This window comes from Rattus rattus, chromosome 5 (assembly GCF_011064425.1).
Source record: "Rattus rattus isolate New Zealand chromosome 5, Rrattus_CSIRO_v1, whole genome shotgun sequence".
Lineage (NCBI taxonomy): Eukaryota > Metazoa > Chordata > Mammalia > Rodentia > Muridae > Rattus > Rattus rattus.
This window is the reverse complement of record NC_046158.1, coordinates 80,437,126-80,464,637: the sequence shown is the minus strand read 5'-3', so window position 1 is coordinate 80,464,637 and position 27,512 is coordinate 80,437,126. Positions and strand designations below refer to the sequence as shown.

General features: G+C 44.9%; 1 protein-coding gene across 1 annotated transcript in view; it reads right to left on the bottom strand.

Annotated features, from left to right (window-relative positions):
• The window catches only part of Pamr1 (peptidase domain containing associated with muscle regeneration 1), an 87,824-nt gene that overhangs the window by 19,742 nt on the left and 40,570 nt on the right, over nucleotides 1–27,512 (bottom strand). Inside the window, exons 4-6 of the mRNA XM_032903792.1 lie at nucleotides 14,029–14,143; nucleotides 12,168–12,385; nucleotides 8,894–9,001 (exon numbers count right to left, since the gene is read on the bottom strand). Coding sequence (XP_032759683.1) covers nucleotides 8,894–9,001; nucleotides 12,168–12,385; nucleotides 14,029–14,143 — 441 coding nt within the window. The remainder of the gene's footprint in view (nucleotides 1–8,893; nucleotides 9,002–12,167; nucleotides 12,386–14,028; nucleotides 14,144–27,512) is intronic.

The following is a 27,512-nucleotide window of genomic DNA, read 5'->3' as shown; positions in this document are numbered from 1 at the left end:
ATGTTAGCACTGGGGAATCTGAAGTGGGAAGATCTTGAGTTTAAGAGCAGCCTGGGATACCTAGTGAGACTCTCACTGATTAATCTTTGTCACCATTAACAAAGTTCTTGTTAGTGAAAGTCCTTGCCAGGAAGTCTACCACATGTGACCCTTCCTCTGTACTAGGAAAGGGCTAAGGTTAATAGGGTTTTAAGGCTTTGTCAAAAGGAGGAGACAAATATGCATTATACACCTCTGTTTATCCCAGTATCTAGTTTAATGGGCACCCGAAAACATTTCTATATTAGTCTGTGAAGTGATGATGATCCCAGTATCTACTGTGCTGTAATGTTGATAAAATTGAGTGGATACAATTACATGAAGCTCAGAGGCCGGGCTACATTAAGAATAGACAAGTGAGTATAGAACGGATAGAACAGCTTGCATCTGTAATCCTTGTACTTGGAAGCCCAAGGCAGGACTTCTGGGAGTTACACATCAGCCTAGAATGAGTTCTAGAACCAGCCTAGGCTACAGAGTGAAATCTACTTTTAAAAACTGGAATAGGAAAACTGGGGTACTGGAGAGGTGGGGAGCTAGCTCGTCCAGTTAAAGTGCCTGCCACACAGGCATGCAGACCTAAGTTTGGATCCTCAGCACCCACTTACCATCTGAATATGGTAATGCACTTTGTAAACTCAGTACTTAGTGGGTGAAGACAGGCAGATCCCCAAAAGTTCACTGGCTAGTCAATCTATTCAAGCAGTGAGCTGTTTCCATGACAGCCCCTGCCTCAAAAATATAAAGTGAGAGGACCGAGAAAGACACCAGATGTTGACTTCTGGGCTCTATAGGCATATTCATATATGCACCCATGCATATACCACATGAACACACACACATACACACACACACACAGACTAGAGAAACTAGGCACAGTGGTGCATGCCTGGACTCTCAGGACTTAGAGGTTGAGGCAGGAGCATTGCAAGTTTGAGGTCAGACTAGGTGACATAGTGAGACCCTATCTCAAGAAAAACTGTTAACACATGGATACCAACAGGAATGCTCTGGAATTTACAAGGATGATGCTATTTTTACATTTTGAAGTCGCTGGGGATCAGTCGAAGATTGTTCTCAAAGGCAGGCCCTTAGACAGACAGGAGTTTTGTGGCCTACATTTAGGGGTGGAGTTCACCTGGGGCTGTGGCCACAGGAATATGTGTCTCCATTTAAGTTTAATTCGTTGTGCCCACTCTCAGTGGGCATGCAGCCCATCCTAGCTCTAATGGATTACCTCTTAACCCAGGATTTGCATTAAATGTGCTCCTGCATTAAGTCATGCCTCAGGGACCTCATCCACCAAAACAAAAGCCGAAAGGGCCCGGACAAGGAACAGGCAGATGGACACAGTCTGCTCCATCCCATGTTTGTGGGAGCAGTTCAGCCAGTGAGTAATTTGTATGCCATCACCTGTTTGCCCAGTATTTGGGGGGGACATTGTTTGCTAAGCTCTGACTAACGAAACACTCTCCTCCATCACATAAACTCTCCAGAACCCCACATGAAACAGGAGACAGAAGGGAGGAAGAAAGGGGTTGCCAACTAGATGGGTATAATCAATGAATGATCAATGATCTATCTATACAGGTATAGAAATATCATGTAATAGTCCATTAATTATATATTAAGAGGGAGGAGAGGAGGGAGGGGAACTGTGGTCAGGATGTATTAAAAGAAAGACTTATTTTCAATAAAAAAATTAAAAATCTTTTAGATACATAGGGAAGAACATGTGATTTAAAAATAAAATATCGATTATTATAAAATGAAAAAATATAGTCATTGTTTCCTCCATGTTCCAGATCTTAGTAAGATTCTATCCTAATGTATCATTTACATTACTGTCATTACTCGCCATTATAAATAATGTGGAATATTTTAATGATTTATTTACTGTAACTTTATAATAAATCTTAAATGGCATTTTAGTTAAAAGGAGGTATTAGTAATCATAAATTGAAAATAATTGCTTCTAATACTCAACTCTGTCTTACATGAATCTCCAAGCTCCATCCCTCCAATAACCTAGCATTGCTTTTCTAGAATTTCTAACTTGGAAAATGGAGGCTCATACATGTTAAATCACTCATTCAAGCCTAGGAAATGCAAAGTCACGGTCTATTCAAAGTCCTTCACTTTAGACCTTCACCCTGGTGTGCGCCATCTCCCATTAGACAAAGATGTACCTATTTCCCCTATGTTCCGGATAACTGAAGTCTTTGGAATTGGGGGAAAGGTGGCAATTACATTTTTAAGTTGCCCTACCTGCCCTGTTTCTGGATAGCGTATATCAATCAATCCCGCCACATTCACATGGCTGCCGCCCACTAGGGGTCTCCTACACTCTCTTTGCGTCAGCATTCTTGTTTCCTTGGACCCTCCCAAAGTTTCCAGTGGCTCATTCTGATGAGAAACTCGGGCTGCTGCTTTGAAGCTCAGGAATAAAGTGGGCCTCCCACCCTGCTCTTTCTCCCTGGTCCTTGGGACAGACCAGTGGGAAACCTTCGGAGACTCCAAAATCCCCAATGAGTCCAGATTCACCGTTTTACTTTAATTGGGGAGGACCGATTCGTTTTGTTCCAAGGAGCGTCAGAGCTTGCAGTGTGAACATTGTGACTGAAGATTTAGCCCATTTCATCGGCCTTCATTAGGATGCAGGGGGAGAGCCCAGCTCTGTCAACTGGGCCAGAGGAACAAAGGCAACATGGAAATTGGAGCAGGCGATGAATCTCTCACTCTCCACTCTTTCAAAACAAGATTCAGACCATTTACTAGAAGACCGCTTTGTCCCTGGGCTCCATACAATGAAACAGGAACCCTCAGAGGAAAGAAAAGGACCTCGGTTTCTCACACGGTGGCCCAGGGATCCTGGAGGTCGCTGAGGGTATTGGCAGGAAACAAGTGGGCCTGAGGACTAAGGAGGGGCCGTTCCCCCTAGTTAGGTTTCTGAGAAGGTCACTGGAGAGCAGAGGAAAGATTGCCGTCTTGGGAAAAGATTTAGGGAAGGTGACTGCGAGGGTAACATCTACAGGCTGTTCTGCGGGGGGCTTTGGCATCCTCCTGACCACTGGAATAAAGACAAGCCTCATGAATCTAGTCAGGAACTCTCTCCTCAGACTGATGGGTTCCTTTGAATAGGAGTTCCAGTCTGAGGAAACTAGCATCTAGTTTCTGAAATACAGGTCCCAGTTCTTATTTTGAAGCACGGTAGTTGCACTAGGGATCGTCCTGTAGACTTGACGCAACAGTGGGGAAAGCCCATTAAGGGAAAACTAGTTACTTAGGGCCAACAGGCTGGGTGGAGTCACAACATTCCAAGCTACCCCAAGAATAAAAGAATTAATCCTGATGGATTGGTCAATCACCTGGCTGAGGTCCATCTTTCTGGAAGGCAGTAACTCTCCTAGAGGCAGGCTTACTTTAAACCATGCTAAAGAAATAGGCAGAACAATTACCCCTTTAATGAGTGTCTATACTTTATTTTTGGAGCTGGGGACCGAACCCAGGGCCTTGTGCTTCCTAGGTAAGCGCTCTACCACTGAGCTAAATCCCCAACCCCGAGTGTCTATACTTTTTCCTTCCCAGAATTCCTGCTCCCCAGCATACTCTGTAAAAGAGCACACAGTCTGCCTGCTTTTCTGAACCGCTCACAAAGCCCAGTCTTTTCTTCAATGCCTTTTCCAACCATGCTTTCCCTAACACTGGGGGGCTTCATTCTCCCTCTAACCCCACTCTGTATCATGTGTCTGCAGCCACATGGCTGCCCTCCATGCTGGCTTAACTCAAACAGTATAGCTTCTTTTCCTTTTCCTTTTCCTTTTCCTTTTCCTTTTCCCTTTCCCTTTCCCTTTCCTTCCTTCCTTCCTTCCTTCCTTCCTTCCTTTCTTTCTTTCTTTCTTTCTTTCTTTCTTTTTCCTTTCTCTTCTCCATTCCCCTCCTCTGGACAGCTGTTGAGAGATACAGCTTGCCTGATCTGGAATTTTTTTCCTTTATAACTAATAAAATTATCCTCTTTGAATAACTACTGGCTTTGCTTGACTTTCAAACTTTTCCTGCCTTTTAATCCTTTAATCAGCAGAGAAAAAGGAGTCCATTCCTACAACTCCAGATGATATCAGATTGACTTAAAAGCAAATCTTCTAGTGCCCTTTTGGCAATGTCTCTCAAAAATATAATTATAGATGCCCTCTGAACAAACTGCAGCATCTGGGCATTCAGGTCACGTGTGAGCAACAAAATAATACCAGGAAATGGAGTACAGCCGTCTCCATAATAGCAAAGTATTTAGAACAATATTAACTCTGTCTAAGGAATTAAATGAATGCATATTTTCATAGCCACTATAGAGTAGTTGGCAATTATTTTGTCTGGGGAAATGCCTATAACATGGGCATTGACAACATGTTGAAAGTTCATATGTGTGCTTTAGTCTATGCTTGCCCCCCCCCCGCGTTACTGCTGACATTGGCCCAGATAACAGCAGGAGTGTGTGTTTCCTGTGTCTTCCGTCTGCCACAGGGTTCATCCTCACCCAGTCTGTATCCAAGTTACCTTCTTCCCATGTTGCCAAATGCCATCCATGTGTGAAGGTGGAGGGCGACAAGCATCACTGGTTTAAAGTATGGTTTCGATAACTAACTTATCTTTGCATATCTTAGAAAAATTCTGAGATAGACCTAGTGTTCCTCAAAGTGGCTCCTGTGAAAACAAAGATGGCTGAGGGAAAAAATGTTTTATTTTCTACTTCTGAGACTGTTCAACTACTTAAAAATAAACGTATATGATGTATGTATGTATGTATGCATGTATGTATATGTTTGTGTATATTAATGTGTATGTACAGGTCATGGGCACATGTGAAGAAAACAAAGGACCCCCACACCACCACCACCACCACCACCACCACCACCACCACATACACAGACTGCACATACCAGGCCCACCCAGCAGCTTCCAGGAATTCTTCTGTCTCTCCCTCCAATATCCCCTCAGGAGCACAGAAGTACACACTCATGCATCTGGCTTTATGTGAGTTCTGGGGGTTTGAACTGGGGTCCTTGCACTTGGGTAGCAAACATTTTACCCCTGGAGCAGCCTCGCAAGCTCCTGTTTGCCCATTTGACTTTTTACATCTGTGTTTCTTCTGGTGTTAGATAGAAAACCTACTCGTTTCCAGTCCCATTCATAGACATAAAACATAAGGAGAACGACTAATGTCAAGGACTGTGTTTGGAATGGTGGCGTAGATGAACCTCATTTAGGGGAAAGGACACAGAGTTGACCAGAGGTTATCAATCACCTGGACTCTCACCATACTACATGGTAAGATCTGCATCTGAGAGAACACAAACTAGGAGAGAAATATGTGACTCTGCCTCCTGGCTCTGAATTTGCTGCAGACCAGGCTTAAAGACATCTTCATAAATGACAGGACTCTTATGCATGCTGGCTTTGGGGATCCTTGAAGCTGCTTTTAAAAAAAGTTTCTGATCCAGTTTGGATATTTTGGAGTTTGGAGATTCTTCAAATGTTTGCTTGCGCTTCTTGTTAATTTTGAAAGAATTCCCTCTGGGAGATGGTTCCAGCCCATTGATACCCTCAGAGGGAAAACAGAAGTGCCACCCCAATGGATCTTGCCCTCCTCATGCACAGACTGTCACATACAAACAGTGTCTAAGATCTGTTCAGAAATAACAAGGTAAGCTGCTGTGGCTGGACTTTTGTGATGTCTCCTCCACTGAGTGAGTTAGAATTCACCCTGCACTTCCTATCAAGAAATGCAGACCTAGATCTTACCGAAAATAATAAAAATTTCACTTCCCATATGGATGTTAGCAAGCGACAAATGAGATGGCCACACTCAGCTCTTCACCCAGCTGCAACTACACAGTAGTGGAAGAAGGGGGGTGGGGGTGACAGTTTCTGAACTGGAAATGGAGAGTTCATCCCCTTGCCCATCTCCCTGAGTGATGGCGGTTTGCTTGCTTTTATCTGTTTGTGGCCTTGTTGCTTGCAGTACTGGGGATCCATCCCCAAACCTTGCACAGCTAGGCCAGCACTTCATCACAGAGTTACACCCCAGCCTTGCCTGGTATTTAAAGTGATTTGAGACCATGTGTGGATCGAGCTACAGTCCACGTGCCTTATGCTACAGTCTCCCACCCCCCCGCCCCGCGATTCTTGTTTTTCTTTTGATAGAATAACTTTACTGAGAAGCCCAGTATTAACTCGCAAACTACCCATGCATGCTTTTGCCATAACTTCTGGAACAATTTACCTTTCTCTGCGTGTTTGAAACAGTGTTTTAAAGGCTTCTCTGCCTTATGCACTCATGGTTTGTGTTTCCCTAGCCTTACCTCTATTGATCAAAACTTTACCCAGCCATTCAGAAATGAAGCCTTCCCTTTCATCAGGTCCCCTTCTGAACCTCAGAGTTGGCTGTTGTGGAGATTCTAGACTATATATACAAGTCCTTGAAACAAGGAAGGAGCCCCACTTGTCTCATCTGCTTCATAGAACACAGACGCCTCAAATGAGGGAGGGTCCGTGAGTCCCAACCTCATTTTCTAAGCCTCTTACACAGCGACGTTCAGGCCAGCTGTGCCAAACCAGGGTTTTTAGCAGGACACAGTGCCATGCTCAGAGACCCACTGCTGAAACTGCATTTCCCATCAGCACTTTGTAAGGAATGCTAGTAATCATTTACTGACAAACACCTCAACTTCCCAGACAGCAGAGGACAGGACATGCATGTGCTGGTTAGGGATGACTAGAGCAAGCTCTGTTGGTTCTCTGTCCTTGAAGCCCTTCCTCCAGTTCTGAAGTTCCCCCATTGAATCATGTGGCCTGTCTGATCGCAGGAAACTGATCCTGGGTTCCCGTAACTGTACAGCGCAGCTGCTCAGGAAGCTAGGCATATGTTCTGGTTTCCTCTCTGTTGCCGGGATAAAGTGCTCTCACCAGAAATAACTTAGGGAGGGAAGCACTTATTATCTTGCACTTTTTGGGTCAGGGTGCATCACCGAGGAAAGCCAAGACGGTAACTCAAGTCAGGAACCTGAGAGCAGGGTGGTTTGCTGTTCCACACAACATGGCTTCCATGCAGGGAACTCACTGCAGCCAAGGAGGTACAGCAGAAACCATGGAAGAAAGCTGCCTGCTGACTCATTTGCAGACTCATGCTTAGCTGGTTTTCCTAGTTTTCCCAGGAGCACCAGCCCAGAGACTGCTGCCAAGCATAGTGGGCTGGGCCCTGCTTCACGAATTAACAATGGAAACAATGCCCACAGACATGCCCATAGGGCTGTCTGATCTGGGTAATCCCTTAACCGAGACTCCCTTCTCAGGAGGGTCTAGGCCTTGTCAAGTTGACAGTCAAGCAGAGACAGCATATCACATTTCCCTCCTTCCCTAGGGCAGCCTTGGCTACTGACTAATTGCTATGTGGCTAGAAGAGCCCAGTGCCCATGCCTTTACTTCATTGGAATTTCCAATTTCGCCACCACCCAGCACTGGGCCTCCAATTTTTCTTGAAATTGCTTTTCTCTTGACTTCTTTCCATGTCTAGGCTAGTTCTCCCAAGCCATAACATCACCTCTGGGAAGCTCGTCCTCAGAGCCTCACTTGCACACATCCCATCTCTGGATCTGTTCTGGGGAGCCCTGCCTAGGACATCCTGCTCCTCCTCTTGTCCTCAAACCTCCATTCTCGTTTTGCACCTCTCATTCTGCATGTTTGTCATCACAGGGCGATAGCTGAAACCAGTGTCACTAATTTTAGGTCTCAAACTTCTGCTAGAACACACATTGTACCCATCTTGGCTACCAGACACCACAACAAATGATTTCTGGTCATGATTGGGAAGTTCTTCTTTGCCAGTGGCATGGTCCTCAGCACCACACAGCACAGCTGGGCAGTTGTGATGCCATGGTGCACATGATACTCCCCAAGGCAAAGGACGCGCCCTGCTAGACGTATGCTTAAACTCAGAGGGTTCAAGTTTCTCTCTTCCCTGGCAAAAACCTCAAATCGAGTATCAAAAGGGAATCATGTTTGTTGTCCCTCCCTCCTCTTTGGTGTGCATCATTTTTTTGGAATCTCTTTCTCCTGGTTTCCATCATCTGGAGGGCCTCAGGTAACTGAGGGCTGTTATTACTCTGCTTTTGGCTGTCCACAAAAATCAAGGATCTAGTGATTGTATGGTTGAGCCAAAACATGATACCAGGACTAAAAATGTACATCAGCGGAAAGATGTGCTTTGCATGCATGAAACCCTGGGTTCAGTCCCTAGCATCCAAACCAAGAAAAAGGCATATGAAGAGAGAGAAAGAGGGGGAAACGAATATGGCGTATGGGACTGGGAGGATGGCTCTGCGATTGAACTGCTCTCTGTACAGGCATGATGACCTGAACTAACATTCTTAGCATCCATTTATTTAAAAGTCGCCATGACAGTACACATCTTCTGTACCAGCGCTGTGAGAAGCAAGCAGGAAGATGGCCTTGCTGTTTAGCCAGACTAACTGATCCATGAGTCCTAGATTCAGTAGAGAAAAATAAGGAGGAGAGGGATAGAGGAAAATACCCAACATCAAACTCTGTTCTCCATAGTCACACATGTGCATGAGCATGCACGTGCACGTGCGCACGCACACACACACACGCGCGCACACACACACACACACAGAGAGAGAGAGAGAGAGAGAGAGAGAGCATGAAGACAACCCAGCCCCCCATATGATGTTCCATCTCAGACAGACCACTGAAGACACCAAGAAATCACAGTGTTGTGAGCCCCCAAATCTCTTTGCATCCCACTAATGCCCTTAATCCTACCAGTAAGCATACTCACGGTTTTCACAGCGGGGCCCAGTGTAGCCAGCCAGACAGGCACACTTGAAAGACCCAGTGGTGTCAAGGATGCATGTACCATCATGAAAACAGGGGGATGAGGAACACGCTGAAATGGAAAGGTATCCGTCAGTGTCACCACCAATAGTGAATCCACCTCCCCATGCCTGTAATCTGAACTGACAATGTCCCCCCAACTTCTTACAATGTTTTTGTTCCTTTTATTGAATTCGTGCTGCTGTGATTTTTAGAATGCAGAACCCGTATGGCTATTAAATGCCAAATGATGCGGATGCTGCTTGACATGCCTGAAGCACCCGAGAGTGTGCTCAAGGTACCCAACATGTGGTCTGAGAAGCACAAGGCAAACCCATGGGAGTATTGCATCAACGAAAGCAGCATCATGAAGGGCTCTCCCGCAGGGACTCAGTAGCTCCTCCTCCAGGTTACACAACCAGCAAACAAATGCTGGAGACCAAGAAAGTCTTCAGTGGTGTAGCTGCCTGCAGATTGCAGAGGCCACTCAAAGTAGCCTTTGGGAACCATCACCCATGCTGGCAGATGCTACCTGAATGGAACCCCTCACCAATGTTCCTGCAAGAAACCCTAATTAAATCATTGCCTCCCTATGCCAGAACCAAATGGGATTTACTTTAGGCTCCCCAAGACTCAATAGGTAATGGCTCGGATTTCTTTACTGCACAACTTTTGTTTCCCCCAAGATTTTATTATGTACAGTGTTCTGCCTGCATATATGGCTGCATGCCAGAAGAGGGCGCCAGACCTCATTACAGAGGGCTGTGAGCCACCATGTGGTTGTTGGGAATTGAACTCAGGACCTCTCTGGAGGAACAGCCAGTTCTCTCAACCACTGAGCCATCTCTCCAGCCCTACTGCACAACTTTTTAGTTCACTGACCTACTGTGCACACATAATATTCTAAGTTCTAAGGACACACATAATATTCAATCTTTCCAAATCTTAATGAAGCTCAGAACCTGTGGTGTACTGAGCATCTTAGGGACTTTTTTTCTGCAAAAGCCAATGAGAAACATCAGTGTACATGTTAGCCATCATTCCTAATTCATTCATGCTTGTAGAAGAATTGTATCCCTTGACTCAGTTCAAAGAAATAGTAGTGAGGGCCCCAGAGGAAAACAGATACACAGGTCTTTCTATTTACAAGATCAAGGCTATAGAAAGGAGAGTAGACAATTTTAACCTAAAGCATAATGTAGTTAGTTTACTGCAGACAAAAGAAAAGCTGCAGGGCAGTCAACCAAAGGAAAGAGACATAGCTCAACAGAGAAAGAGAAAGGTATCGGAGGAGAGAGAATATGATGAAGGGCCTGCAGGATAGATTTTGAAATGTGGGTTTGGGACATGTGGCCCTAGCCAGAGGGAATAACTGAAGGATAAGCAGACAGTTAGGAGTGCTTGAGGGACAAGAGGTTGTACTGTCTGTTGTTTGACAGTGTTCCTCGGAAGTGGAAGATGCTTCTTCAGTCACAGGGCCATGGGCTGGTGAGTCCCACAGTGGCTACCTTGACAGCCAGCTCTGGCTGCTTGTTCCAAATATCCACAGATGTTTCCTGACGTGTCTCTTCTGTCTATTCTGAGGGTGCCATTCCAGAATGAGGGTCTAGCCACGTGCTGACCATCCTCCACTCCAGCAGTAAAGCATCTTTCCCTGCACAGCATTATGGGGCATAGCATGGGAAGGAACCAAGCACTCAATCAGGTACAACTGTGAGGAGCTGCTGTGCACACTGTTTTCCAGAGGGGGATGACTGGGCAGCCAGGAGGCTGGTCTTGGTGGAAGGAACCCTAACCCTGACCCCTCACCTCCTCCTTCCTGAGACTCTCACATTAGCTATCCCTCTCAAGGCCTCCTGGGAAAGCAGACTGCCATCTCTCTGCACTCTCACTCCTGCTCAGTAGCTTTGAAAATTGACCTTAAAGCAGAAGCTTGTTGTAGAAAACATGATGAATCCGGACTCACAATAAGAAGAGCTGAAGTTCCTCCTTAGAATTCGGAGTTTGGTTCAGAAGGTCAAATCCTACCTCCAGACAGGACCAAATCAGAGCAGAGAGGACAGGATTGAAGTTGATCGTGCAGTAACCAATAAATGACATTTAGTACTGTAGTTTAAAACAGTTTTTTTTCTGGGCCTGGAGAGATGACTTAGAGAGAGAGCTAGCTACTCTTCCAGAGGACTCTGGGTTAATTTCTAGCACCCACACGGCAGTTCACAACTGACTGTAACTCCACTCCCAGGTGATCTGATGCTCTCTTCTGGCCTCTGTGAGCACCAGGCATGAACACTGTACACAAGCATGCAGACCAAACACACATACACATAAAATAAATAACTTAAAAGATTTGTTTATGTTATGTTTGTGCATATGCTGTCTCTGTCTTCAGAAACACCAAAAGAAGGCATTGGATCCTACTACGAATGGTTGTGAGCCACCATGTGGTTCCTTGGAATTGAACTCAGGACCTCTGGAAGAGCAGTTAGTAAGTACTCTTAGCCACTAAGCCATCTCCAGCCCCAAATAAATATCTTTAAATCCTTATTCTTTGACAATTCTGCAGTGGATGTAATGCATTTTAATTATTTTTACACCACCCCCCATCAGCCTTTCATGCCCCCTTCTAGTCTTACTAAACCCCTTTCTACTTTCATGTCTGGTTTTGGCTTTGTTTATTTTTGTGACCCACTGAGTTTAATTAGGATTGCCTGAACACAAGTGGGAGTTATTCCAGCAGCATGGGCTGGACTTACACTTTTGATGCCTGTTTACAGATTTCTATTTAGACAGTTATTGAGTATTTAAATTGTGCATGCTTTTTCTTCCAGAATTTCTTTAAAGATTAGCCTATCTTTTTCCCCCTTTTATTATTTCTTAGAAAACTGAGACTCACGAAGGCAGAAGAATCTTTCCAAAGTCATGAATCTTGGGTCACAAAGCTTCCACAATTGGTCTCTTCACATGATTGCTAGAGTCCAAAGCTTTTTAAAAAAAAATCCTAGGCTGCACCTTCATACCTGCGGGGCCCTCAGTATATAACACAGCCCTACTTCCAGTTTTGGATGAGCTTCACTGAAGAGGAAAAAGAAAGTCCTTATCGTTCCTCTTTTCTCCTCACTTCGTAAGCTGCTTCTGAGAGTTGGGTATCCTCACTTTGAATAAAGATGAACAAGGAAACATAGAAAGGTGCTTTTATGAAGCAAACCATCCACGGCTAAATTTGTCTCTGTGCTCTTTACCTGTGATCTCCTCAAAGACAGCGTGGAAGCCATCGAAGTTCTTGGAGCCATCAGAATGGAAAAGGACATGGAGTGAAGAGCCAGTGCTCCTGATGGGAGCTGGCCTCTCGTTGCCACAGAAACGCTTGATGATAGGGCTGTCGCTGTTATCCCCATCACGGACCTCAACATAGTCATATTGGCACATGTAGTCAAACTCCAGGCTCAACATGCCAAACCTGCATGGGGAAAGGATGACAGAAAGGTGGGTCCAGGTCTGTCCTAGGGGTGAGTTCAAGGTCAAATGATGACTTCACAGGCATACTCAATATAGAAAACAGATGATAAAGAAAGAGACATGTCACCAGTGCTAAATAAAAGGAATAAGAGTAGAAATGAACTCAGATGGAGAAAAAAATGCCTACTGTCTAGTAATGCCTTTTTGAGAGCCTGATTTTTGAGCCATGATTCAGGTATTACAACAGAATCAGACTCATGGTGGTCATGAGAAACTCAGGTCTAGGGAGGAGACTCTCTTTAAGTATAGAAGTCCTGGTGGTGGTCACGAATGTGGCATGTATGAAGACCTAACAGAAAGTCAAGGCTACCACAAGGCTGCGAGTGAAGGAACAGTGAATGCTGAGGCCAACCACGAGCGCCAGAGTTTTATCCTGCACTCTGGGGAGCTCCTGTTTTCTTTTAAGTCTAATAGTTAGGCACTGTCAGATATCAACAAGGGGATGATGGCAAGATTTCCAATGTATAAAGATCATGGTAGCCACTCTAAATGGAAGGAAATGGTAGCATTGTTCAAAGTAGATGTAGAAAGACTACACAGGATCCAGGACCAGGAGAACTGGTGATGCTGGCTGTAAAATTGTGACAGTGGACACAAAGGTTTGTGGATGCCCTTGAGATTATTTTATAGACAGGAAGACAGACTTGCATAGCAGTGTGGATCTAGTAGGTGCTGTGAATGGAGTACTGGGGATGGGCTTTGGAAAAAACACTTTACATATGCCTCCAAATGTCTCCACTGTTTCAGCTGTCCCTGACTAGAAGGTCCATATTTAAATAAGTGGAAAGAGAGCCCATGAGTCTGGGCTTCTCTGGGACTCCTGAATAGCTGACACATTTCTAGATCTTATATTTTATTTTAGGAGAGGTTTATTTTTGTGCCCTAAGTCTTGGAGACACCCTCAGAGGCTCTGAAATAACCATTTGTCTTGGTCCCTGAACTGCTGAAATATTAACTTGTAGCATTCAGCACCTGCTTTCTCAGACCCAGTTCAGAGCCCATTAAGCAGGAAGACTTTGTGTTCTCACTGGCTCCTTGGACCAGCTTTCCTCTACGAAAGCCCAATCACTGAGCCTTGTTCCCAAGCCCAGGTCCTTGGGTTGAGGGTACAGCAGATGCCAAGTATCAGGTTCTAGAAAGGGTTTAGGAAGGGATCGAGCTTGCTTCTCCCTTTCGCTTTTTGGTACCATGCTGCTCCTCCTGAAGGGCAGGAAGCTAAGAAGCTCGATGGCCTGAGGTGACATTGAGGTGACATTGAGGTGACATTGAGGTGACATTGGCATGAATGGGTTCACTTGGAAAATACTAAGAGCTCATAACTCAGAGGACCAGGGAACTTAACCTCCTCTACCCTCCCTCACCACTGGTTAGAGAAGAACAGCATCCTCAGATGTTCACATCTATGAGTGATAGAATCATCCACTCCTCTAGGAAGGAAAAGGAGAGGTGCTTCCAGGAGGTAAAACTATACCGGAGGGGAGAATGGTGTCTGTGTTTCATCCCTGGTCACCAGGACACAGGACCTTCCATCTCACCAGTGTCCTTATAGGCTCATATGCCTTATATCTGGGCCCAGACCCTTACCTCAGCTGGATGATAAACCCAGGTCTGGCATGAATGGTCCATTCACAGTGAGCGTTTAAGGGATAGCTCTCCAACAAGATCTGACCCTTTGAAGCTCGAAGAACCTGGCCACATCCTGAAAAGAGAAGAAAAAAAAATTGAGACACAGATAGTGAGGTCAACAGAAGAATATGGGAGAAGTATGTTTCAGTCACTTTTATCAAAGGACAAAATGAAAGGACAAAAGGAAGGATGTTAATGGTTCTTAATCTAGGAAATTTGCATAATTTAATCCATTCATTCCACTCAATCATGTGGGATAGGGTGCTATCATCCCAGTTTTCCAGTCTTAACCACTGAGAGACAAAGGCTGACCTACATCTCATGTAAAGTCCACAACATGGGATCCGCTGCTTCTCTATGACTCCCCTCATCCTCTCACTACCTCCTGCAGAAGACTCAGGCTATCCCACATCACTTCTCTCCTCTTCCCGCATGGTTAGACAATGTATGTATTTACATTTTCTGTGACCAGTTATGAATTTGTTCTGTGACAAACTATGTAATGAATTCTTCCTTAATGCACAACACTAGAAAACACAAATGGCCTTCCATTAAATGAACTAGATCAATGAAATTCACCTTTTTCTTACCTTCATGTCTGCTTGTTCAAGCTCTCATTAGGTCTGCCAACTAAAAATGTAAACTGTGGATAAAAAGCAAGTTCCTAAAGCAGAAGCAAGAGCTAGAAGCATCCCACTGCTGGCTTCCCTGCTCCCTTAAACTTCTTCAAAAGGCAGCACTGAGGTTTGGAAGTCCCTAACAGAGGAATTCTTCCAGTTCCATGTTAAATGTAGTGTTAAGATACACCCCGTTTTTGAAAGATGGTTTGTGATAAACATTTTCAGTTAATTTTAAAGAAAAAATTCATATGAATAACATGAATGAATGGTTTTCTTCATCTGATCTTGGCAAATTGTGATTCAATGAGCCAATGGAGTCTATTCTCTGTTGCTATAAATGAAGTCTCATTGGGCTGGGTGTGGGGTGAGTACCCAGGGAGGCTGAGGCAGGAAGAGAGTACATTTAAGGATAACCCAAGCTACAAAGCAAAACATCATTAAAAAACAGCAACAAAGTTTTCTTGCCCATAACCATGCCCATCCACTGATATACTATATTTGGTTCTTCAGTCAAATTCACAACAATAACAGAGTTGAGAAGTCACAAGAGATACTTGGATTTCAATAAATTAAAATACTTACTATCTAGACCATCCTAGGGGAAAGTTATTTACTCCAGTTCTATACAGAAATCAAAATGTCATAAACTCTAGATATATAGTAGATCCATTCCACAGCCATTCCTCTGAAAAGCTAATCCCAAAGCTATATAGAAAAATGGTAATATCAGTAGGTATCATCCATGGTCATATGACAGACAGTAGAAATATGGATGCAGTCTTAGGAAAAGAGCATACACCCTACTTTTGACAATGGTGAGGCCCAAGGCTTTAGTGAATGACTAAGATGTCTAATTTGTCTCTTCACTGAGATGTGTAGCACTACCTTGCTCCACCATGAAAAGTGGTGGACTCCTGTGAAGGTCCAGTCTCTCCCAAGCTGTCCTGCATACAACCTTGACACCCAGCATTCTATTCTCCAGATAGCTGCCAGACCTGCCCTTATTATCTTAAATGAATAATAATAGTAAAACCTCAGATTGTTTCACTCAATTTAAGCTCACCAAGAGTGAGCATCTTCCCATGTGTTGTATAGCATTGAAACATCCCGTCTAGAAAAAGAGGAGGATGATAAGACTAATGAAGAAAAGGAAGGATGTGCAATGCAAGAAGCTAATGAAACTTTCAAGGCTGAGGATGCTCCAGAAATTTACAAGGCCCCTCTCCAATGTTAAAATGTTCTAAGAATTGCCGAGTAGAAGAGACTCTCTGATGGGTGAAGCTGCCTATAATTTGTGCAGCACGTGGTTGGCTATTCTAAGAATTTTATTTATTTTATATTTAATTTTTATTTTATTTTTATGATGCAGCTGTCATTGAGTCAGTCATCCATGTTCCTATAAATAATTCCACATATGTACTTCTCCTGACAGTAACCCTGGCAAACTCACTGACTTATCCATGCCCTATCTGGAGTGGACAGACATTTGCTCACATCTCCCCAGGGAAAGTCACACAACTAGTCCACAGCCTTGCCTTGTTGACTGTATGATGCCACCTCTTAATCCCAGCCATCTGCCTGCCCATTCTGCTCCAGCCACACCAACCTTCTGAATGCAAGACCTTAAGCCTGCTTCAAGTTCAACCTAAGAAGCTCATAATCTCCCTTCCACTGACAACTAGAAGCCTCCTTTCAGTTATCCATGGAAATGCTTGCCCCCCCCATTCTATAATCTAACTTCATCATGTTTTGTTTTCTTTATAACACATGTCACAAAGTTGAAATTTTTGGATCTTATTTCCTTACCTATTTTGGTAGAATAGTACCTGGAATGAATGTTCATTGAGGAAGGAAGGAAGGAAGGAAGGAAGGAAGGAAGGAAGGAAGGAAGGAAGGAAGGATTATACTACTATAAGTTAGGCTCTGGTTTAAAGCTATACCAGGCTTATTTCATTTAACTCTCATGATAAACCTAGGAAATAATATTCATCCTCCTGTTGCATAGGTGCTGAATACCAAAGATAAGGGGGTAATGCTCCGAAGCTCTGATGGCCAACAAAGGATACTGCAAGGCTCTGAGTGAGGACAGAAATGTCAAAGTCCAACTGTCCTTTGAGGCTCAGCTTCAGTGTCATTAGCTGTGCAGCTTTGGACAGGTTACTTCACCTCTCAAACCTCAGTCAACCTCAATCCCTTGTGAATAAAGTAGTGCTCAGGCCGTATGGTTTGTGAGACTTCAGACAGATAATGCATTGAAGGGGCAACAGGAAAATCAGGGAAAATCAGCGGGTGCTATTGGGTGCCAGAGCAGGGGTTTGAATGTGGATCTGTCTAGTCTCGAATGAGACATTGTTCTCCCTTAGGGACTTTCTGATCTAAGCCTCCCTCACTGCCTCAGGAAGCAGAAAGCCCTTTCCTCCTCTTCCAGAGTACCTCACGTGAAGTGTCTCCCACCGGAAGCACACATTCTTCCTGCACACCTCACTTTTTCTCTCGCCCACATCTGCCCATCTGTTGCAAAGCAAAGGAAGTGCTACGTGCTCCCCTGGGTGTGAGAGACAAAAAAAGAAGCTTCCCTGCACAGCCTCAGCCCACTAGAGCCTGGCAGCTTCCTAGCCTGCAAGGTGTTAAGTCGCAGCTCCCCTACAAATCTCCTGCTGGGAGCCCCAAGTTAGAAGCAGCTTGAAGGCTGCCAGCCTGTCTCCAGTTGTATCCTTTCCTCCTTGTAGAAGCTGGAGTCAGACAGCCTGTGTCTGTGGGCCCTCCCCATCCTGGTTTCCTTGGTGAAGCTAGGAAGCTCTAGTGTTTCCTGCAGACTCTGGAGGGCTTGGAGCCCCCAGTCCCACCCAGGGTAGGCTGCACCACTTATGCCTGCCCTAGAGCTGTCCTCCACAGGTAGCCAGAATTTCAAAGCATATGCGGGGCTGGCTCCTCAGCTGCTGTTCCCTCTTACTTTGAAGGGGAGTGACTATTTGTCTCCAAGAGGAGGAAGTTTCCAGCCAACCAAAGACAACAAAGAGGCCACTTTCTGGAAATGTGCTTGTAGAAGGGGCACTGGGCAGAAAGGAAAAGAAGGGACCCCACTCCCTCCCCCACTAGGGACTCCCTCTGCTCCTTTCCCACTTCTGCCTCTCCTCTGGAGTTGGCTGATCTGGGTGCAGAGGCAAACTTATACACCTCTCTGCCCAGGACAGAACAGTGAATAGAGCCAGAGTCCCTGCCAAGGAAGTGCCATTGGCCAACCAGGCAGGTGGTCCTGAGTTAAAAGACCAGAGCAGGCTCAGGGCCCAGAAGACTTGCTTGGGTTCCCTAATGATGTCTTCCTGTGCATCGCATGCTCCTGTGTGTGTGTGTGTGTGTGTGTGTGTGTGTGTGTGTGTGTGTGTGTGTGTGTGTCTGTGTCTGTTCTGTTTCTCTGTGTGTCTGTATGTCTCTGTCTCCCTCTGTCTCTCTCTGTCTCTCTCTGTCTCTCTGTGTGTGTTTATATGTGTCTATGTGTCTGTGTGTGTATGCCTCTGTGTGTGTGTGTGTGTGTCTGTATCTGTTTCTCTGTGTGTCCGTATGTCTCTGTCTCCCTCTGTCTCCCTCTGTCTCTCTCTGTCTGTGTGTGTGTGTGTGTGTGTGTGTGTGTGTGTGTGTGTGTGCGTGTGTGTGTCCAGACTATCCCCCAAGTCTTCCATACCCTGGACTGGCCCCTATTCTGTTACAGTCCAACATGAACAGAATAGGTAGACAGACCTTGCTTCCATTTACAGAATTGAAAGAAAGCCTTCCTCAATTTCCAAACTAGTGAGAGAACTGGAAGATTCTGCACAGAACTGAACACCTCCAACATTCACACGAGTCTCATCGTCTCCGGCATTTGGGCTGGGGTGGCAAGACATACTTCTGCGAAGTGGTTTGATTTTATTTTTCTCTCATCTTCCCTCTTAGGGAAAAAAGAGGATTCAGAGAAACTGTTTGGACAATTTAGAATGTCTCTTCACTGATGCTATCTTTCCTCTTTCAAAGATGACTCCAGAGACAGGGCTCAGTCCATAAAACATCTTGATCCCTGGGTGAGTTCCCTAGTGTCTGAGCGTGTTTCTCATGGATGGAGATGAGCATAGCAGTGCCTGTTACCATGTCTTCTATTATTTCCTTGTTTGACGGATTTGAGCTGATTTTTTTTTTTTTTTTGAGACAAAGACTCCTGTAGTCCTTGCTATTTTTGAATGTTTTAGCTAAGGCTGAGACTGGCCTTGAACTTCTGATCCTTCTGTTTCTACCTGACAAGTGAGGGCATTTCACAGGTACATCTCAATGCCTAGTTCATTGTGTGTTACTGGGGAATCAAACCTAGGTCCACTTGTGCTGGGCAGGTATTCTACCAACTGAGTTCTCACTCCAGGCCCAGTTGTCAGCATTGTACCTGCTTCCTAGAGATGCTCTGTCAGTGGCAATCATTTTATTCCTTCTATGGAGTCGTGTGTGGATCAGAGACACTCTCTTAGTGTAAGAGTCCCAGGGAAGCTCGGGTTCTGTCCTGTCTTCCATATCCTATAAGAGCCAAATGATGACATGGGCTGTGACCCAGCAGGCCCAGCAGGCACACAGCTGGCAGAAACAAGGCCTAATGGTGGAAGGCAACTTGCCAGTGCCCTAGGTCAGGGGCAGAAAAGAAGCCTGAACCCTCTGTGTGACTCCAGTTATCCCACCATCACCCTCCAAGTCCTCAGACGGACCCTCAGAGCCATGACCTCAGCTGCCTCTGTTCTACAGGGGTAGTTCATTGGAGAAGATGACATTGGTTCTGGTGCCAAGCTTCTGCATTCATATCTTGGCCCACTGACTTACAGCGAAGCAACAATCCCTCCTCTCCTCCATCCCTTCCCTGACATTAGTGTCCTTATCTATGAAATGGCTCTGATGGGGACTGTAGAGGAGGTAAATGAGACTGTGCGTGAAGTTACCTGGAACAATGCCTCGTTCACAGTAAGCAGTGAGGGAAGACTTTGAGTTGATTGGGACTCTTGTCTTCATCAGGAACACTAGAAATCTAGTAGTGACCTTCCAGACTGTGATTTGGCCTAAAACCCCAGTCAGCCTGACACTTTCCGAAGACTGCTGATTGAATTATTTCCGTCCTTAATAGTACAGCTTAGGAAGGGGAGGGACATGGCTTTGTTCACTTCTTTATAAGTATCAAGCTGATGCACCATGAATTGCTAACCAAATGGGTGACTATTTCAAATAATTCAATAGCTCCCTGCCCAATCAAAGCATTTCAAAGCTCCCTCTCCCTAGACTACATGTGTTATACCTTCAGTTAAAATAACTGTGTGTGTGTGTGTGTGTGTGTGTGTGTGTGTGTGTGTGTGTGTGTGTGTATACTCTAAGACAGGAGATACTTCCTCTCTGAAACCTCAAGGATCATCTCCAAAAATGCATACTATGTCACCTTGCTAATCCAGCCAAAAAGATAGGAACCAGAAGGAGGTAGAGAAGAAAGCTGGATTGACTGCATTCTGCCCCCATTGCTCTATTTTGCCCCCTCCTCTTGGCCCCTCCCTCAATCTACTTCTTGTATACATAAAAATATCACAACAAAATACTAGTATTTTATATAACTAATATGCACTAGTAAAAAATTAACATTGAGGACTTTGTGTGTATTATCTCTGGACTTCAGTTTGGCTGATTTTTGTTGGCCTATTTTTAATTTTCTGATTCTTCCTTCTCCTTGATTCCCTTCACCTGATGTATTTGTTGTTAATTCCATAAACCATGTTCATAGTTCTTACATGTTCGCTTCGTTCTTAATTTTCTAAGTCTCAATTGATATTTCTCATGTTAGCTCATAAGAGCATATGTTCTCATAAATCCTTTAATATAATTAATCTGAAGTTATTCAGTTTTGATCTGAAAGTTCCACAATTAGATCATCTAGACACTATTTCATTTGGCTTATTGTTCTCTTTACTGTTTGTTTTACAACAGGAGAACACAAAATGTCCACCTTCTTTCTTTTAGGAATGTGCTCTCCTTTATCAGCTGTGTAAGATAAAGATCGTTCGTTTTAACTCGATCAGGTCAGGAGTTAGTGTCTGGGTCAGGACTAAAGCCAGAATCCCACCAGAGAGCATTGGAAATCCAAGCGCGAGGAACCCTATAAAATCTTCTCTTTCCAATCCGCACCACTTTCCACTACAAAACTAAGACACCATGGGAGTATGAGGTTGTAGGACCACAGATTTGTGAATCTGTTGCAATGGCAACACCCTATAGCGATCTGCTGTCTCACCTAACTCTGGTCAACTGGCAAAACTCCGTGTCAGGAAACAGACGGAGTTTGTGTTTGCTTTAGATTCTGCTCCAGCGTGCTGGCCTGTTTTTCCTCTGGCAGGCACAGCCTTCATTTGTTCCCTGCCTTCTACTTCAGCAGCCTTAGAGACCAAGCATCTGGATCCTTGTTTACCTGGGGGAAAAAAATCCTTCCCCTGAAGATCGGAGTCTTCCAGGTCTTATATTCACAGATATCGTGTGGTCTTGAAGAGAACTGTATTTGTGTTCCTGTTAACCGAGGGACTTCTTACTATTTGAGAGGAAGTTCTTTCCTGCACTTTTCTTTTCTTCTACGCAGACTGAGCTGTGGCTGTCCAGTCCTTGTCAGTGGTCTACAGCAGTTTAAACTACCTCGTATCAAAGCAGTGTCTTAGTCAGAAAACATGAAGTACCGTTTAGCACAGAACACTTATCCTGGTAGGAATACCTCCTCCTTTTCTTCTTTCAGGAAACTTTCTTCCACTCTATGTCTTTTATATTAATTTCTGCCTGTTTAAATACACTTACACACACACAGGCACACACATGTGCACTCAGACAAAGCAGCCATAACCCACTTGATGGCTCTGAATTATTAATAAAAATATTATTGCTTTAGTTTTATTCCTATTAGTGTGATAAAATACCCTGTGGAAAAAGCAACTTAAAGGAGAGAGGTTCCTTCGGCTTACCACTCCATGTTACAGGGCATCATATCAGGAAAGTCACACTGGCTAGGGGCAGGGGGAGCAGTTATTCATATTCACAGGCAAAAACAGAAAAATGATGCATACGTGCACACTTGCTTGCTTGCTAGTTTTCTCCTCTTTTATATTGCTCAGGACCCACTGCCTGAAGAATGATGCCACTCATGATGGGCTGGGTCTTCCTATACCACTCGCCAATCAAGACAATCCCCTGCAGATGTGCATATAGGCCAACCTGATGTAGATAATTTCTCTTTAAGACTTTGCTCCTAGGTGAGTCAAAGTTGCATCATGTGGATAATTAGAACTAACCAGCATAATCACTATGTATTGAGTATTTATTATTTCTTAGACTAAGGTATTTATAGACAGCACATAAATTCTCTAAGGATCATTTTCGTTTTGTCGCTGTTTATAAAGAGAAACCATAATTTGCAGATTTGTCAAGTCCAAGTCCAGGCTGCTAGACATTTCACAATGTCCTCCTCAGTTAGACCCAAGTGCACATTGTTCTTTCCCTGGAAAAGTCAGGACACCGAAAGCTGTGGCAAGATTATCTGGTTTTCAGTGAGTAATCCCTCAAGTGGAAACTTAAGGGTTCTTTGGAGAGTGAGCTGCGTTGGATGGTATTTTGCTGGGGCAAACACGTGAGGAAGTGTTTTCCAGAAGTGGAAGCAGGTGAAAGGCTAAAGCAGACTCATAAAGGAATGTTTCACTGAAGCAGACTCAGGAGAGAAGATGTTCTGCTAAAGCAAGCATGTGAAAGAACACGTGATGAAGGATTCTTTGCTAACAACACACATGTATTGGTCCGCCTTGCATTGTGTAGTTGAGCTCCATTTATAGGACTCTTAGGACTTAGGCTGATTGGATGCACATGCTGAGGCAAGACTTGTGCTGAGTCAAAGCATGTGGAGGACACGTGATGTTTGGAGGGTATAAACAGGACTCCACGAAGTGATGGGACAGAGCTTGGCTTGCTGGTACAACTATCTGTGCAATGCTTGTGGGTCTCGCAGCTTTGCTGATCTCTGATCTTCACTTCCAAGAGAGGTACAGCTGAGAATTTCTGGTGTTCCTGCTGGTTCCTACTGCTAAGTCCAGCCAAGGCTGCTTGTCTCACCACTGTTGCTAACCCAACTCTGTTGAACTGGACTGCTGGTGTATCTGTGAAGTGTTTGCAAGTGGATCGAGCTGCCACTGCCTGCTAACCTATGAGCTGAACTGTTGACTTCCAGACAACATAGACAGGATTTGCTCCTAAGAACCTTTATAAACAGCTTCACTTCCCCCATATCCTTTCTTTTCCATTACCTCTGGTGGGTGTTGGGCTGAGGTTAAACTATCATTAAAAATAGGATTTAGAAAAATTAAAGTTACAAATCCCCATCTCCCTTGTCTCTGTCCCTGACCCCTACCCAACCCTTCTTTCTTCTTCTGTTCCTTCCCATCTCAATTTTCTCTCTTAGTCTTTCCTGGATGTGACTCATGCATTCGCCTGCACACACATCATCTCAGATATGTAGCCCTCAAACATTTTGGGGCATGGCTCACAGCCAGGTCTTCTGTTCCTCTGCCTCTGTCCAAAACACAAGTAAGAAGATAAACGTATTAGGGGGGCATAATCTCTCCCCATAAATCCTCTCCTATGGGTTGCTTTCCTAACCTTTTTAGATCCCCAGTATCCTTCAGGGGTTGAGGCCTTGGGATCCATATGGAATTGACTACAATATCACATAATAACATCCTCAGGGCTTCGGGTCCTCCTGAGGCTTACATGTGTGGGTGAGCATGGAGTAGCATGAGAGCCAAGTTAAGTAAATACCATTCTAAGATGAAACTAGATCCATGTCCCTCATCCTGCACAAAACTCAACTCTGAATGGATTTAATGTAAGACCTGAGTACTCTGAATATATTAGGGAAAGTTGGAAAATGAGTCAAGATACAGGAATGGGCAAAGACTTTCTGAATAGGACTTAAGTCACTCAGGAGATAATGCTCATAGTTGGCAAACAGGACCTTGTGAAATTAAAAGTTTTGTGCAACAAAGTAAATAGATAATCAAATGGGGAAAAAGTCTAAAGTGGTAGGAAAATCTACAGTAGCTATATGTCTGAGACCCATCTTAATATGTGAACTTACAAAAAACTCAAAACGTAAACAGCAATCGAACAACCCAGTCAATAAGTGGGCTAATGAAATGGACGGTCTGCAAAGATAAAACAAATATACCAATAAACATGTGAAAAATGTTCAAGCTTATTGGCCATCAAAGAAACATAAGTTAAAGCTACATTAGGATGCCATCACCTCCGAATTAAAATGGCAGCCACGAAGAAGAAGAAGAAGAAGAAGAAGAAGAAGAAGAAGAAGAGGAGGAGGAAGAGGAGGAGGAGGAGGAGGAGGAGGAGGAGGAGGAGGAGGAGGAGGAGGAGGAGGAGGAGGAGGAGGAGGAGGAGGAAGAAGAAGAAGAAGAAGAAGAAGAAGAAGAAGAAGAAGAAGAAGAAGAAGAAGAAGAAGAAGAAGAAGAAGAAGAAGAAGAAGAAGAATCACAATGAATATTGGCCAGGATGGAATCCTTATACACTACTGGAGGGGAAATAAGCAAGTCTGGTTATTATGGAGTTTCCTCAAAAGACCAAGCTAGAACCACGTGTCGTTTCTGGGTGTCCCCTGAAGGGCTCCAAGTCAACGCATAGCACAGGCACTCGCACATCGACATATATTGCAGCATCATTCACAACGTCTAAGTTATGGAACCAACCTAAGTGTCCAACAGCATGGCAATGGATAAAGAAATGTGGCTTATATTTGCAAGAAAATGGATACAACTGGAGATGATGATATTAAGCAAATTAGGGTACTCTGAGAAAGACCAATATCATATGCTTTCTTTAAAATGTGTTTGGTTCCTGCATTTTGTATAAATATGTAAAAATCATGCATGAACATATGACATGGAAGTAGAAGGGAAAGGGGACTAAAGGAAGATGGAGGTGAGAAGGTGGGGGCTATGGAGAAAATATGTTCAGTACAGTATCGACTGTGTCCAATTGTCCTTAGGTAACATGGCGCTGTGGACAATGAATATATACAATGAAAATTAAATTTAAGAAGAGAACCAAAACAGCTGACCTACACACACACACACACACACACACACACACACACACACACACACAAAGTGCCCAACAGGGCACATGGGGCTGGCAGATGTCACTATGAGGAACGAATGTGCAACGGAGACGTGGGAGATGAGAGAGCAGAGCAGTGCACACACAGTGGACAGCAGAGCAGTGCACACACAGTGGACAGCAGAGCGGTGCACACACAGTGGACAGCAGAGCGGTGCACACACAGTGGACAGCAGAGCGGTGCACACACAGTGGACAGCAGAGCGGTGCACACACAGTGGACAGCAGAGCGGTGCACACACAGTGGACAGCAGAGCGGTGCACACACAGTGGACAGCAGAGCGGTGCACACACAGTGGACAGCAGAGCGGTGCACACACAGTGGACAGCAGAGCGGTGCACACACAGTGGACAGCAGAGCGGTGCACACACAGTGGACAGCAGAGCGGTGCACACACAGTGGAGAGCAGAGCGGTGCACACACAGTGGAGAGCAGAGCAGTGCACACACAGTGGAGAGCAGACAGCAGAGCGGTGCACACACAGTGGACAGCAGAGCAGTGCACACACAGTGGACAGCAGAGCAGTGCACACACAGTGGACAGCAGAGCAGTGCACACACAGTGGAGAGCAGAGCAGTGCACACACAGTGGAGAGCAGAGCAGTGCACAAACAGTGGAGAGCAGAGCAGTGCACAAACTGTGGAGAGCAGAGCGGTGCACACACAGTGGAGAGCAGAGCGGTGCACAAACTGTGGAGAGCAGAGCGGTGCACACACAGTGGATAGCAGAGCAGTGCACACACAGTGGACAGCAGAGCAGTGCACACACAGTGGAGAGCAGAGCAGTGCACACACAGTGGAGAGCAGAGCAGTGCACACACAGTGGAGAGCAGAGCAGTGCACACACAGTGGACAGAGCAGAGCAGTGCACACACAGTGGACAGCAGAGCAGTGCACACACAGTGGAGAGCAGAGCGGTGCACACACAGTGCAGAGAGGCAGAACAGGAGATGCAGTGACAGCAGCAGGTGTGAACGAGGGCTGAGGCTGACAGTGGATCAGGTCATTGTCCACTGGGTCAGCAGACAGCATGCAGCATCCTGGAGCATGATGCAAACTCCGGCCTGGAGCATGCCACACAGCTGCAGGGTCTCCCTGGCTCTAGACAATGATGGAGGCCCAAGATGAAGAATGATTTCTTTCTGGATTGGACCTCCTCCAAGGGTCACCATAGTCCATGAGGCAGCTGAGGGCCATGTGTGGGTTCTATTGCCAAAGGGGGCTGTGTCCATGGCCTGTGCTCTCACCAGAAACCATGAGGAAGCCCAAGATCAGCTCCAGATCAAAGAACAAGGAAGCTACTTCAGCAGTGATGGTGAATGTTGCAGGCCCATAGTTGAAAAGGGAGAACATAGAAGGCTCTGGGACAACCCCTATTTGAACCCCAATTACCTCTCCAAAAAGTAACAGTTTAAAAAAGAAGCCACCAAGAGAACTCTTTTCAATGTGACAAGGATGCTGGAGAGTTGCTCCCCACAATTGATGACTTCTGGTTGAGGAGCAGGCGGAAAGGTCTCGGTTTTCTTTAGGGGCTGGGCCACTGGGAGTTCGACCATGTTCCAATAAGTTTAAGGACAACACAAATTGGACTTGATTTTTGTTGCTGTTGCTGTAGCTGTTGTGGGGGGTCACAATGGGGAACAGACATGGAAGGACTGGAAAGTGAGTATGATAGGGGACTAGCTTAATGAAATTCTCAAAGAATCAATAAAAGAGGAGAAGCCAACTTTCCAGTCTGAGGAATTCTGATAACGGCCTTACTCTTGACTTCAGATACTAGCACGTCAAATAGCCAGCACTTAGTCACAGTCCTGAGTGCCTCCCCTGAAAGAAAGCCAGAGTCACAGAGAAGTGGTTGCTTTCAGAATCTGGGAGAGAAATACTAGTGTACATGAAATACTTTCAAAGACCAAAAGGGGGAAGGATGCTCAAAAAATGTGTATGGAGATGGTTTCAAAAACCCTTACTGCCCAAGGTGAGGTGTTGAGGTTCAGAAAGAAAAATTAGGCATCATGAAATACAGCTGTCATTCCAGCCCTTGGAAGGATGAAGAAGTAAGACTGAGACCCCCCAGGCCACCGTGGGCTATATCTTGAGGTCCTGTCTCAAGAGGAAAACAAAAGAAGGGAAGATTATGCTAACATTACAAAACAAAATATTTTTAACATTTGTAGCATGAAAAAGAGAAAAAAAAAGTCATATTTTGTAAAATGACAATTGGTGAGTCCAGGTAGATAGCATGGATGCAGAGTTCTTTCAACCCTGTAGACTTGAAATTATTCTAATTTAAACATTGAGAAAAGTACAAAGAAATTTTTAGTAATATAGCACCCATGGCTCCCAACATAGATAGTTTTGAGCCCCCCAAACTGTCTTTCTTGGGCTGGAAGATGAAAATGATCCAGCTCTCTGGGCCCTGGACCTAAGCATGCAGGCACTCTCCTGGAGACTAGAATCTGTCTATAGCAATGGATGTAGCAATCACATACTGAGTGTTAGGATCGTTAGGAGGTGGGCTAATATCAGCGTGGAGTCACAAATTAAGGGGCTGTTCCGTCTCTTTAGTGCCGAATGCCTGATGCCTCTCAGTGTTGACCTGCCTTCCCCCTTCCCTGC